Below are 15,618 nucleotides of genomic sequence, written 5' to 3'. Positions count from 1 at the left end.
GTTTATTTTGTATTTTATTATATATTGTATATTTTGTATTATTTTTATATTGATATTTTTTAGTATATTTAGATCTCTTGAGAATATTAAGTCAAAAACTTATTTACGGATCAAAATATCTTCTAGAATTTAATAAAATAATTACTTCTATTATTATAACTAACATTTTTATATAAGTTCTGGTACAGAAACTTTTCCCGTAAAAATAAAACAGGAAATATTAATAAAGGTATATTTAACTGTTTCAAATTTTTAGTGTTTCAAAAAATTATATTATTTATTATTCTATTCAATTTAATATAGTTTTAAATAAATAATATTGATACTTATTTATTCTATTGGTATACAAGTGAGCTCATGAGTACTGCACTTTTCGGCTCGTTCGACTAACTTTCAAGTATTTACATACACGAGCAATCATGAATGTCAACCATCTTGACTGATGATAAAAATTCAAACATGTTCAATTTTCATCAGACGTAAAATTTGATTATTAGTTGTACACATACACAGTCAGTCATAAATGTCAATCACGTTATTATCATTCAAAGCTGACCATGTATGGTCTCTTAAGGACTTGAAGAAAAAAATTGAAAATAGATGTAAATATTATTTTTATTTTTTAAGTTTTATGTGTTAGATAACGCTTTATTTTAGGTAATTTACATTTTAAGAAATTGCATTCACAGCTAGTTGCACCCTAAAGGAGCTAAACAATAACAATTATTATTACGGATTAGGCTGGGTAATTTATTTAGTCTTAAATATAGAAAAATGAAAGACTAAAAATATTTATAAAGAGGTCATTTTTTTTTTACAATTTGCAGATGAACAAAAGTATTTCACGTTAAGTTTATACAAGAAAAAATATTAAAGTATGTATGTTTAATATTTAGGTATGACTGTATTTTTACAATTTTAGCCCTCCCCCACCCTTATAACAAACCAAATGTATGCTTAAGTATTGAATGAATGAATAGTAATGGATTTATAATAAATGTAATGTATTATAATAATTTCAGCAATATTAAATATATAATAGTGCATAGTATCAGAATCAGGTATGTGAATAGTTTAAATTTAATTTGAAATCGTATTCATTGTTATATTTTTATTTGTGTTTCAATGAATTAAATACATTTTATTATGAGAAATTCATTAAGTATGATTCATAACATATTATTACTATGGATGTAATTAAATTTAAGTAATAATATATGTATATTATTTTAGATATGTCTCATTAATTTTTCATTATTCTATATTTACTAATTTGGTTCAAAGTTTATGATTACATCAGATTTCAGATATCTACTTATTAAAAATAATAAAGGTAATAATTTTTTGTCTACCAATAAATAACTTAATCACTTATCCAATGTTTATTCCAATATTAAATTATTTCCTTTGTGTAATCAAGTAAAACATTTGGAAACTAATATTTGAAGGTTTCCAAGTAATTTTTTTTCAGAATAAACAATAATTGTTCATAACTACAATTATTACTACAATTATTGAAGTACGTATAATATATACATATATATATTTTGTATGTAACTTGAATAATTTAAATATAATTTTACAACAGGTTTTTTTTTTAGGCTAAGTATAATATATTATAAACTCATTGTTATGGTTAGAATTGATCCAAATTTTAAAAATATGAAATCAGTTATTTTTTTGTATAAGTTTTAGAACTACGTTTGGTCCGATTCCGGTCTAGTCTTTTCTAATCAATGTTGGTGAAAAGTCACGTGTTTTTTATATTGGTTAATTACAATTTAATAAATAAATTAAAATAAATTATGTAAGGAGAAATCTCAGCCTTGTATCCAGTATTATTCACCACCAAAAATAAATTCTTATAATATGTGTATACATATATATAGGTTGTGTTTATATGCAGGTACGGTACCTACGTATAAAACGTTATATGCAGGTACTGCGTCAAAATCATTCAGACATGAAAATCATTAAATTTTTTTAAGGTATATTACGTCATATTATTTATTACAATATTATATATTTTATTACATGAATAAAATGCGTCAAATAGAATATATATATATATATATATATATATATATCAAACAATTTGATATGCTGTCACTTATTTTAAGTTATTACCTGTATTATAAGGTATTACCTTCATCACTTTTTTTGTTTTTTTGAGGGTGGCTCACTGCTATGTTTTTTTTTAGTGGCTCTATCAACACTTGTTTTATTGAAGGAGCAAAGTTGTTTTAATGCGCGTTTGGGTCTACCTCTAACTTTCAATTTATCCTTAAACTTTAGTAGTAATCGTCCAGATAGATCAGCAGGCTTGCTTTCGTCTTCAAGTGTGGTTGATGTTCCTTCGCTATTGTCCTCTTCGTTCAATGTTTGTTGTACTGGAGGCTCGAATTCGATTGCGAGTGTTGACTTTAGTTTAGTTTCTATAGATGCACAAGCGCTCGCTGCAAGTAATGAACAATTTTCAATTTCAGAACCAGATCGTATGATACGTTCAATTTCTTTCATACCCTTAAGGTAAGCTTGAAATTGGTTTGTTCCATGGCAAGCAGATAGGCTAGCGATGCTGAGGGCGATAGGCAACATCATATTGTATTTTTGACGGTTACTCAATACCGGAACTTCTTCCTCATCTAGACGTACTCTATTTTCTATCTCATCTAGTTGTACTTCATCTTCTATTTCATCTAAATTACGCGTAGCTGTATAATTAAGCTCTACATTTCTTCGTTGATGATAACGACTATGAAACAGAGACAATTCGAAAACGGCTGAGAGTGACCCACATTGTTGTTCTCTTATTAGTAGTATATGGCGGCATGGAGACTGATTGTTAGCATAGAACGTACAGGTACATTCAATATTTGAACATTTATAAACGACTTCATCCTCTTCATATCGTTCTCGTACACCTCCACATTCCAACTTCATAAACTCTTTCCGGTCTTGTAAAGCTTTCAAGCTTTTATGAAAAAGTACACAACCACGGTCATTCAAGGCAAGTGATGCTTCAGCATTCAATTTACAGATGTTAGTGTCTTTGTCATGTATTTTCAGCGATCTGAGATTTGCCGTAGAAGTGGATTCAGTAAGTCTTTCTGAGCAGAACGATACAAGATGAACGATACTTTGAGAAATTTCAGGAAGCGAAGAGAACCTTGTATGAAGACTTTGTTTTAATGTCCAAAAAGATCTTTTAATTCTGTTATTTGTGTTGTCTCCTAACGTCGGAAGGTTATTTCTAAAACATTTAACCCACATGTTTTTGCAACTGTCCCAATTGTTGTTGAATTGGTCTTTTGGTGAAACGTACTTCATGTTGACTCGAACCTGAATATCATTAACTGAAGCGAGAAAAATATTTTTATTTTCATCGTAGAGCTTTTCACTCTGAGCATACAACATATTTTTGAATTTACTCATAATGTCATTTTTAATTTCAACCACTACGGGTGCTGTTGCTACAAGATTTTTAACATATTTTATTACATGAAATGTGCATAATAATATATACATGTAAATGAATATGAATATATGATGTATACGATTATGAAATAGAAATGCAATTGTCAATAGGTAACTAAAATATATTAATATTATTTTCAAAGTATCGAGAAAAAACTATTTTTCACGATTCTTATCATTCAAATGCAACGTTGATCGTTAATCCTGAGGGGGAAGCTCAGGTTATGAAGAAGTATTCGGTTTTTTTAAAAAATCTACTTTAAAAAAATCGTAGAATATATTTATTTTATCTTTTTCTTTTAAATCATTTAATAGTAAAATTGACTGCCAAGATCTCCTAAAAAACTAAATTTTAGAGCAAAAACTACCTCTACAAGAAATAATACACATCATTTTTTTTGTTATACTGAAATATTATATTTCAGTAAATGGATTTATTTTCGTGAATAAATAAAAAAAAAAATAAGAAAATAAACGAATAAAATAAATTAAATCAGTAGGTATACTATTAGGTATACATTTGAATAACTGAACGTAAATTTTCTATGTTGTACGTATGTCAGACGGAGACAACACATGCGAATGTGACGTACTCTTAATATAAAAACTAATAGCCTATGTTGCCGATGTTTAAAAAAGAACAAAAAAAAAATCAATAGGTATAATATTTTATCGTTATTGGTTATTTACCAGAATCGTCGTGTCGTCAACGGCGACCGAAAATAGTATTGTGGTATATTAAGGATGGAGAAAAATGAACCGTTTAATGATTTGACTCTTTTGAATCGAACCACTAAAAAGATTCGTTCACTCACATTTAGTTTACTAATTAAACTGAATTTAAATTCAATCGTTGATTCAAAGAATCACGAACTAAGATTGAATTTATGACTCATTTTATTAATTTATTAACTTTGCGATAACATTAAGAATTATCTATGATATGTTTATCACTTTTTTTTTAACTTCTAATATGTATAATAATAAAATAATACATTACTAATAATTAGTGCATTTTAATTGTGTATCACAGTTAGGTTAGACCTTACTTAACTGTTGATGTGTACTAAGTGATGCTACATTTGATCATAACACGGTCCCGTGATAGTTGAGGTACAACACGTTGTAGTATTAGGCAATTCTAATTGATTTCTTTTCTTTTTTTTATTTAAAATCTTTATTATATTTATTTGAAATCCTAATAAATTTCGGCGTATTTGACAACGTACACCACTATCGCGGACCCGCTCCTGCTGTTTACCCAGCCACAACCCGGGCCACGTCAACATCGATCCGGCAAACCCCCGCCTACCTCGTACACAGAGGAGGCTGTTGTCGGAACCGGTGACAATGTATCCACTGGGTGAACACTTCGCCCTGGAATGTTCGATGAAGAGCAAACAACATTGCCATCACTTGCTCGATCGAACATCTGCTGTGAAAGTATTTTGATAACCGACTACTGTACCTACACTTAGAAACACTATCCCAACTCCATCGGCGATAGTTTTTAAAAACGTCAAGCCGTCACCATCATCGACCAACCTCGAATCATCCATATCTTGACCGGCTGACATCGAGGACCACCGAGTTTTATCCAAAATGATTTATGCGTATTGCATGTATGAGTAAGTTTGCTCCGCACAAATATCTATAATTTAAAAAGACAAAATATTTATTAATCTTAATTTATTTTCAACAGACTGGTTATAAATATATGACTTAATCAACATTTTATACTATCTAATTAATGAGAAGCACTTAAGATAAGATTTTATTACGATATTCGAAGATTTGAAATAGGTGGTTACATCAATTTTAATTTTATTAAATTATATGGAAATGTGTTGAGCTCGTTGTTAACAATGATAATATTTATTTATTTCCAACGAACAGTATTACAAAAAGATTATGATATTATTAAACAGAGTTAGTCACTTCCAAACCATTGATTCTGTGTACCTAAGTGAGAGTTCCATATTACTATATAAAAATGGCAAAATTAAGGAAGGTACATAATATATGTACATAATGTGTAAATTATGGATTTTTAATAAGAAAACTATAGCTATGCATAAAAAAATATAATGATTAATTGTTTTATTAAATGATTGATTACAATGGTTATCACAACTGTATTTGTGTAGGTTCTAAGTTATATGCATTTATATATTAAAGTTTGTGTATATTCGTGATAAAGATTGTTAAAATTTTTTTTTTTTTTTTTTTTTATTAACTTTTATTATAAGGCGTACAATCTGTAAATTAGTTATTACAATAAGTATGCATGCGGAATATATACTATAACTTGACATTGGTACGTGATAAAAGCAGCCACCCAATGGCGACACTTTCTAATATGATTAGGTTAATTTTTTACCTATATATATTTTTTTAATTGGTATTTAAGTCTCTGCACCACTTTCTATTCAATAGACGAGGAGGATTACCAGGAATGGTGTCGGAACCTAGAGCGGAAATAAGTGGATTGGAGTGGTTCATCAGTCGGGAGCGGAAACGTTTATAAAGAATTTTGGCAATTTCTTCTATTGTATTAATATTTAAGTCTGTATGAAGGGTGTGATTAGAAACATAAAAAGGGGCATTCGTGATTATACGGAGGGTTGTGGATTGAAAGGTTTGAATTTTATTTGTGTTTGATTTTTTGGCTACGCCCCATAGTTGAATACCGTACGTCCAAATGGGCATTAATAGAGTTTTATATAAGAGTAATTTTGTTTTTATATTAAGTTTAGAGTGTTTTCCGAGTAAGAATTGTAGTGATTTCCTTCTAGAGTTCAGGAGGATTTTTTTCTTTTTTATGTGGTCTGCCCAGGTTAATCGTTGATCTAGAATTAGGCCCAGATAACGGGCGCTAGAGGATTTTGGAATGATTAGGTTATTTAGGTTTATAGGTGGTACGGTTCCACGATTCAATGTAAAGGTTAGATGAGTAGATTTCTCATGATTTATTTTTATTTTCCATTTGTCATACCAGGAAGACATAAGGTTTAGGTGGTTTTGTAGATTCATGCCAGCAATTGTTGGGTCTTTGTGTGAGGAGTAAATAATTTTGTCGTCGGCAAAATCTGCAACTGAGGTGTAAGGGGTTGTCGGTTGATCAGCTGAATACAGATTGTAAAGAGTGGGGGATGAGACGGCTCCTTGGGGGACCCCGGCGGAAATTCGAGCCAAGGATGACATTTCTGATCCAATTTTGATCACAAAGTAACGGTCTTCAAGATAAGATTTATAAAATAGGTAGGAGGGTAGAGGTAAAATTTTTTTTAATTTGTACAAAAGACCAGGATGCCACACTTTATCAAACGCTTGGGATACATCAAGTAGGGCTGCTGAACAGTATTCTTTTTTTTTCCAGGGAATTAGATATGGAGTCAGTCAGTCTGTGTATTTGGTGAATGGTTGAGTGACGTTCACGAAAACCGAATTGGGTCTGAGGTATAACTGATACATCATTTAAGAAAGGAGAAATACGTTTTAAAACTAATTTTTCACAAAGTTTACCGAAGAGTGGTAGGAGACTTATGGGTCGATATGAGGACGGAGTATCGGGGGGGTTTGCCTGGCTTTAGAATTAAGATGATGACTGAGGTTTTCCATTGAAGCGGAAAATGGGAAAGTCTAATGATAGCGTTTAATATGTGCGCAAGGTGTATTATAGCTTTTTTCGGTAACTGTAGAGCTACTTCTGCGGTAATCAAGTCCAGACCGGGAGATTTTTTGAGGCGGAATAGTTTGAGGTAATATTGAATTTCACCAGGCGAAACAGGTTTAGGTGCACGATAAAGTGGAAATGGGGTTGTGAGGGAGTTCGCAATATAATTTTCAAATGTATTATTAACAATGTCGTGGTGAGGTTGGAAGACTTCAATCAAATGGGAGCGGAAACGTTCAGATTTTTCAGCATCAGTTTTGCACCAAGTATTATCATGACTTTTTAGGGGGGAATTTGTGGGTTTTTGTTTCAAACAGTTTCGAGTTGCTCTCCAGAGAGAACCATTTTGCGACGTAAGCGAAGAACCGAAATTCTCATTTCTTAATTGTTTTAAAGTACGTTTGAGTAAGGAAGCAAGATTGTTGAACGCATTTTTATCAGATGGGAGACGGGTACGTTGCCAGATAGATCTGGCACGTCGTTTTTTAGCGATTAGTTAACGGATATGAGTAGGAACTGGGGGGAGTTTTGGGCATTCCCCAGTTTGGGAGACGGGTACGTTGCCAGATAGATCTGGCACGTCGTTTTTTAGCGATTAGTTAACGGATATGAGTAGGAACTGGGGGGAGTTTTGGGCATTCCCCAGTTTTTTAATAGTAGAATTCCAAGCAGCTGTTTGAATTATACTCGTAAAATGTTGAACAGCGTTTTCTAGTTCATTTGGGCATTTAAGACTAGTTTTTAGGTCGATGTTTTGGTCAATTATTTCGCGGAATTTAATCCAGTCCGTAATACCATCCGTAAGGCAAGCTTGACGGGGCCGGGGAGAAGGTTGTGCATCCAGAGAAAAAACAACCGAAGTATGGTCTGAGCATAGATCTAAGCAATTATTTATGACGTTTTGTAATCTAGTAGGGATATTAACTACAAATATATCTAAGATATCTGGGCGTTTATTTATAGACGTTGGCCAGTAAGTTGGGTCAGGGGGAGCTAGTATGGAATATTTTTTTTGATTAACTATTTGGAGTAAAGTACGTCCTTTAGGGTTAGAAGTGTGGCAGCCCCAGGATTGGTTTTTGGCATTTAGGTCGCCGCCGACTACAAAATAGTGACCTAAAGAATTAAAAAAATGTTCATATTGTAGTGGCGTAATTTTGTGTTTGGGTGGGCAGTAAGTTGCTGCAATAGTGATTGGAGTGTGATTTAATTTTATTGTTAAAATGGCAGCTTGTAAAAAGTTTTCCTGTATATTTGGACAGGGAGTAAATAGAAGTGAAGATTTAATGAGAATCGCGGCACCAGCGTGTGAGGTGTTGTCCGGGTGGCATGAATTAATTATTTTGTAACCTGGTATTGAAAAATTGGTGTTAGTTGTGAAATGTGTTTCTGAGATTAGTGCTATGTCTATTCTTTTATCATTTAGCGTCATTATAAGTTCGTTTCTGTGATTTGTTAAACCATTAGCGTTCCACATGAGAATAACCAATGATTGGGAAGTGAATGAATTATTTGAGTTACTTGACATTTTGTGCAAGAAGACGGTCGAGAACTGTAGTGAGGAGAGAAAGTAAAGGATTGATTAGTGCTTTAAATTTATTAAGAAAGTTTGAAAGTGTGTTATCGTTAATTTGATTATTAGAAGTTGGATCAGAGTTATTATTATGAGTAGCCTGTGCGTAGGTCTGAGAACGTTTTGGAGGTGTATAATCATTGACAGTTGGCTGTTGGGTAGCTTCACAATTAGTATTTTTAGTAATATTTATATTATTTACAACATTTTTATTATTTTGATAGTTACCATGATTATTTGTGGCAGGTTTCCGGAGTTGTTGAAGATCTTTGTATATTTTACAACCTTTGTAGTTGGCCGGATGGTCACTCTTACACAGGGCACATTTGGCGGGCGTGGTGGTGGATTTAGTACAGGAAGTAGAGGGGTGGTCGTCACCACAACGAACACATCTTGGAGAATATGAACAGTATTTTCTTGAGTGGCCGTAGTCTTGGCAGTTCAAGCATTGAATAATGTCTTTGCGTTTATGAGGCTCTTCAATTTTGACTTTTGTGTGAAGTAATGAAGTTACTTGAAATAATTCTGTATTGATTACTTCTGGAACTAAATCAACGAAGAACATGGGCAGTTTAATTTTTGTTATTTTTTGAAGGACGTTGACAACTTGACGAACTGAGAAACCCATATCTTCTATGGCAGTTCCAATATCTTCAGTAGGAGTTGAAGGATGTAGGTTACGTATAACTATGCGGAACGATTTTTCCTCATGTGGTTGATATGTATGGTATTGCGCATCTTTCTCTTTTAAGAGGTGTATTATTTTTCGGTACGAATCAGGGTTTGCTGTTTGGATTTTTATGACGTTGGTGGATGATTTAAATGTAAAGTTTTCCGAGCCTATTAATTCAATTAATGTGTTGCGAAAGCTTGCAAAATCAAGCAAATCTCGGACGAATATCGGAGGTGGTAGTTTGATTTTAGGAGTTTAAGCATCATTGATGTCATCAGTATTATTTATTGGTGGTGAGAGCGTGCTGATATTCTCTACGTTATCATTTGTGGCTAAAGGGCTGTATCTATTTGCAGTTACGAACATTGGTTTATTTTTTTTTTGATTCATGTTCATCGGCTTTAGGTGAAGAGAGAGTGCGTTTTTGATTTTTTTTTGATTTTTGTGTTTTGACATTATTTTCGTCCGTGTTTAAAGACGAATCGAAGACATCGCTTGACGTACTTTGCGTTCGAATTGATAGAGTGTTATTTCGATTACGAGTAGAAGGTATATTTGTTGGTTGTTTTGTTTTCTCGATAAAATTCATATTTGATTTGGGCGAACTCATTACTCTAATTAGAAGATAAGACGCCGCGATGCGACGCAACGACGAACGTAATGACTAACGACCGCCGACCTATGGTCGGGGCGTCCGGTGACTTTTATCGGTAGGACAGTACCTACTTTATATTTAATCATAGTGTATAATATATAATTATATTTACCCGTTTTTTTGAGTTAATATGAATATTTGGCGTTTACCCACTCTGATATGGGTCAAGAACTATTGGAAATTTTTTTACGTATACAACGATATAAAATTTGTGTCATTTGATAACTAGGTCGATAAATTACAGAACATATAAGAATGAGCGAAATATTAACGTGTGGAACGAATGACGTTCGGCGCATGACTACAATTGTTAAAATTAGTTTTTATTCTACAGCACGGTCTTAGAAGATTGTGAAGACCGTGCTCTACAGTGTCAAAATACTACTTGGTCGATTGAGAGTGAGCATAAGTGATACAGGTTTATAAGCGAATATATTGAATCATTTGTTAAAGATTCAACCCCTGTCGCGTAAGAATTATAAGTGAATCATATGAAGTTTGGAATGAGTCGGCCTAAGTTGTTTGAACGATATTGAACGAATCGTTCTCACCTGAATCATTGGTATAGAAAACACGATAATAAGAAATAAGAATATGAACTTTTCAGTTTTTCGAATCAACGTGTAATTTCAATTTACATCTCGCGTGTCTATTTATTATTAGTGATGCACAACGATATTTTTTTCGTTATCGATATCGGTTCATTGATATCACATCGCGATATCGAAAAACGATATATCGATACAATTTAATAATTTATAGACTAAAAAAGAATTGATGACGGTTTTTTTTTTTTTGGAATTAATATAATAAATTATTATACCTACCTTCTTATAATGTAATTGTCTAAGTTCTAATAATGCAAATGGCTGTTCAATGGATGAACGATCTGTAAATCTCTCCTGAATTATTATGGTTTGAAGTTATGTCGAAGTCAATTCTCACATTGCGGAAAAATATATACAAATAACATGAAGTAGAGTTTTGAACATAGTATAATACGTAATTAATGAAACAAAATGATGAATATAAAAATATAATTAAATATAATTATTATAACTCAAAATCCAAGCATAGATGCCGTAGCTTAGATTCAGAATTAAAATTGAAGTTGAAGTTATCAAGATTATTATAGAACCAAAGTATTTAGTAGATTAATTATGAATTCACAATCTTGTCCAAAGCGAACTATAAGATAATTGTTGAATTTAAATTTAATTTTTGTATAATTGTAATTAAAATTTTATAAGTATTATACATAGTTGACAGTGATTTTTACAATAAAGTAATTAATAAATTGTAATCTATCAATTACTTTGTTGATGATTGTTTTAAATTTGTAATTTATACATTATTCTACTTGTTAATGTGTTTCGTTAAATTTAATCGCTCTAATTAAAATAGTTCGCCTTTTAATGATATAATTCCAGAAACCTAAATGGTCTAGAGCTAAATTAACGTCATATGATATGCTTCAAATATATCTGTTGTATAATTTTGCGTTGTATGAGTAGGTATTAAATTCCAAAGTATTTTTTTATTGAGTTTAATATACGAGTGTATACAATAAACATGTATTTATGTACGGCTTTATATATTTAATAATATTTTATAATTTAATGTATTCTTAACTTTGATGTCATAATAACCAAAAACATTAAATAGGAGCTCATAACCAAAGATCTATTACTCCTTACTTATTGACATAGTAATTCAGTAGTTTCTTTAGTATGTTTTTACACTAATAATATCAAATAGTATAATAATTATACCAAAAATAATTTCGCCAGAAAATTAATAGGTAGTATTATCATGTAAGTATATTGTACAGGATTTCCGGGATACGTTGATTTTATATTACACTCATTCGGTATATCAATATCAGTTGACAACATTGTAGGTACCTAAGTGTACCATACTGTATAAACAAACTATTGTCCTAATAAAATTACAAGTTGGTGCTTTATGAAATACGCATATTAATTACTACGCGACAAACGTAGGTTTGGACGCAGTAGTATAAATCCATTTATCGAATCGTGTATAAAGTCAATAGGTCGATGAATACGATTGACCTTCAGGAGTGTTATACGTCCACACAGTAGTTTGTCGGACTTCGATAAAGTATCTACTAAATCCTAATATTAAGGTAAGTGTAATAATTAATATTATATTTATTATTTAGGTAAGTTTAATATTTATTATTCTTCTTTACTCATTTATGGTCCATAAAGTCATGTGTTTGGTACACTTCAACATGATAATTATGGATAATTTACTAATGCATACATTATAATTTTTTTTTTTTGTTTTCGCAGGATTCAATTTTACGCCGAATTTATGTTATATAGTTATATAGTTAATATATGTTATAGAGTATATTTTTTGATTCTAATCACTATTTTTGAAGTTGAAAATTCTGATTTTTGTTAATTGACATGGCAAACAAAGATACTAAAATACCTAGAGAAACACATTGGCCTAGTGTTCTTTTTTATTTGTATCTCCATTTTTCTGCTTTTATTGGACTTTACTTAGGAATTTTTCAAGTTAAATGGACTACAATATTTTATAGTAATTATTTTATTTTATACATGAATTTATATATTATTATTTAAAACAACAACATTTATTACAGCAATATGTCTTATATATCTATCAGTCCTCGGCTTGACTGCTGGTGCTCATAGATTATGGGCTCATGCAAGTTTCAAAGCCAATATCTTTCTTAGACAATTCTTAGCTTTTGCACAAACTTTGATATGCCAAGTGAGAATAATATCTTACAAATATTTTAAGACTTTAATTGTATTTTCATTTTAGGGACCAATTTACGAATGGGCAATAGAACATCGATTGCACCATGAATATTTTGGTACAGAGAAAGATCCATTTAATTCAAGTCGAGGTTTTTGGTTCACATATTTTATAAACAAATTGGTGTCGAGTCATCCTGATAACGAGAATCTATTAAAAGCTATCAATGCTAAAGACTTAGATCAAGATCCTGTTGTAATGTGGCAGAAAAGGTAAATGAATAAATTTTAATTTATTTTATTAATTATTTTACTTTTATAATTTACAATAGACTTTACTGGTTGCTGGCTCCATTGCTCATGATAATCACTGTGGTTTTACCGTCCGAACTCTGGGATGAGTCACTTTTTTGTTCTATATTCTTTGTTGGTTTCTTTAGAATCACAGTTTCTTTGCACTATAGTTGGATTTTGAATGCAGCTACTATCATTTGGGGATTAGAACCACTGAACAAGTAATTTTTTAGATTTTAGATTATTAATATGAATCTTAATATATGGTAGAATAAATTAATAAAACTAATTTAATTATGAAAGAATTGTATAACTAGATATTATTTATAATGAAATATTATTACTAATAAAAACTTTCTATAATCAAAATCCAGCAATGCTAATCAATGGACAATAGTAACTACCTTTGATTATATTAAAATTGCATTAATTTTAATTATTTAATTATTATATTAGTACAAGTTAGAAAATAATTTTGTCTTCTTAATTAAAAAATAATATTGCACATTGAGGTTTTAAATATTTCAAGACTTAACTATTAGACATAATAAGATTTTTTAATCTTAATTCTTAAATAGTAAATACGTGTCATAAATATTTATATATATATATATTAAGATTTTTTGATGATAAAAGATTTCTCTAAGATATTTTAATAATAGAAAATTTAAATAATTGTATAAGTACCTATGGAATATTAATATTTATATATGTTATAAATTATTCTAATTAAATAAATGAATCAATAAACAATTTCATACGCTAAATTTTACTAATATGGGTTGAACATATACTAATAGCAATCATCCCCAACCCAAAATGATTTAAAATAGACTTTATGGCACAATAATATATTACCGTACACTAGGTGCATGAAAAATAATCTAAATTATAATATTAACTAATATCTATTAATACCAATTAATTTAACCAACATCAGTCCATAATACCTATATCAACGTTCAATAAACACCTAAAACACCTAACATAACATTTTTTACGGGGGTTAACTGACTATAACGTTTGCGCAACTATCAATAAATAACCTTTGCAGTACAAATATTTAATAACAAGTGTGCTAGAGAGTACAGTAATTTACACTCTAAGCTATAAAGGAATATTGATTAAAATATAAATTTATTTTATATATTTTATGTTCATAGTATAAAGCATTCCCCCCACAATACACTTAGGAACCACGCCCGCCTGTATCTGCTTCTCAAAGTACTTTTAAAAATGTATTTATATGTTATGAACAGTAAAAATGGCTAATGGTAACAGGTTAAATATTCGACTTAAACCTATAGTTAGATATATTTACTTACTTTTATGGCTTATACATTATTAATTTATTAATATGAAATTAAATAGATATTTAATCTAGAAAATATTTATATTCATCCCATTTTTTTGAATATTAACGCATTAGTATATCTATAATATATAATAAAAAAAATACCGCACATTTAATTTTTATGACTGAAAAATAATGTTTATTTACATACTTTAATATTGATAAAATAATATTACTCCTTTAATAATAAAGACATTTTTTTTTACACAGGTACTCCATTCAAACAAATCTCGTATTTATTTTTAATAAAAGTTTATGGCCTCAATATCATTATATATTACCATGGGATTACCAATGTGGAGAGTATGGTAGCTATAATAATGGGTGTATCACAGCTCACATAAGAGTGTGGGCAGCATTACGTTTAGTGACTGACTTGCGAACAATAGATACCGAAGGGATAAGAAAAGCTATGATCGAAGCAGCCACTACAGGGCAAGATTTTAACGAATGTGTGGAAAAATATACATTCGATCCAAATCTTTTGAAAATAAAGTGTGAATTAGATTTGGAAAGGATACCTTGTTAGTTATTAATATAACTAATACATTATAAAATTATTTCTGTAAATCTGTTCATTGTGCTATTAAAACATTATCATCATCAATATAACTTAAAAAAAATATGTATGATGAACCAAAATATATGATATTTATAACTTAATGATATGAATAATATGATTTATTTTTATTGTATACAATTATATGATAAAAAGAAAAGCATTTTTATTTGCACTTATGTTGTAAACCTTCAGTGTGCATTTGTCCAATTGTATAATAAGACATTACAGGACCTTTTATACTGGGAGTAACGTCTGTGCATGTGTCTCTTCTGAAAATTCAGGTAAATGATAGATAAAGCTTTTAAACTTTCAAATATGCGATGATAACAATTTGTAAAGTTCTCAGGTTCGTCCGCGATCAAAGGGGGAAATTTTTTTTTTTCAATCCTGTGGTTGGTTTCAATGATATATTCGAAACAAAATGAATAAATGACATAAACAATTAATTTAAATTTATTCTTCAGAATAAATTGTCACTGTTTATAAACTATAATTTCAACATAAACTAATTTAAAATAATATAAACCTTAGAAAATATTTGAAAACAATTATTAATTTTTATCTTAATGTATGAAAAATGTTTATAGTATTTTATGTT

The 15,618-nt window shown here is 30.1% G+C and overlaps 1 protein-coding gene across 1 annotated transcript; it reads left to right on the top strand.

The window, feature by feature from the left end:
- Nucleotides 1–12,081: 12,081 nt before the first annotated feature.
- LOC112679328 (delta(9)-fatty-acid desaturase fat-6) lies at nucleotides 12,082–15,059 on the top strand. The gene is made up of 6 exons (XM_025549092.1): nucleotides 12,082–12,203; nucleotides 12,373–12,628; nucleotides 12,693–12,823; nucleotides 12,878–13,083; nucleotides 13,143–13,325; nucleotides 14,669–15,059. Exons 2-6 carry the CDS (start codon nucleotides 12,493–12,495, stop codon nucleotides 14,985–14,987), a joined length of 975 nt encoding a protein of 324 aa, XP_025404877.1. The 5' UTR covers nucleotides 12,082–12,203; nucleotides 12,373–12,492; the 3' UTR covers nucleotides 14,988–15,059.
- The last annotated feature ends 559 nt before the right edge of the window (nucleotides 15,060–15,618 follow it).

The sequence above is a fragment of the Sipha flava genome, unplaced genomic scaffold (assembly GCF_003268045.1).
Source record: "Sipha flava isolate LNK unplaced genomic scaffold, YSA_version1 134_pilon_pilon, whole genome shotgun sequence".
Lineage (NCBI taxonomy): Eukaryota > Metazoa > Arthropoda > Insecta > Hemiptera > Aphididae > Sipha > Sipha flava.
Note: the sequence above shows the minus strand (reverse complement) of the source record. Positions and strands in the feature narration are given on the sequence as shown.

What these genes read in the sequence shown, in the direction of transcription:
- LOC112679328 (XM_025549092.1), top strand. Translation starts at nt 12,493, where the DNA reads ATGGCAAACAAAGATACTAAAATACCTAGAGAAACACATTGGCCTAGT. An exon ending in CACAAACTTTGATATGCCAA is followed by an intron (nt 12,824 to 12,877) that starts GTGAGAATAATA and finishes TTTTCATTTTAG; the next exon opens with GGACCAATTTACGAATGGGC. An exon ending in GTTGTAATGTGGCAGAAAAG is followed by an intron (nt 13,084 to 13,142) that starts GTAAATGAATAA and finishes AATTTACAATAG; the next exon opens with ACTTTACTGGTTGCTGGCTC.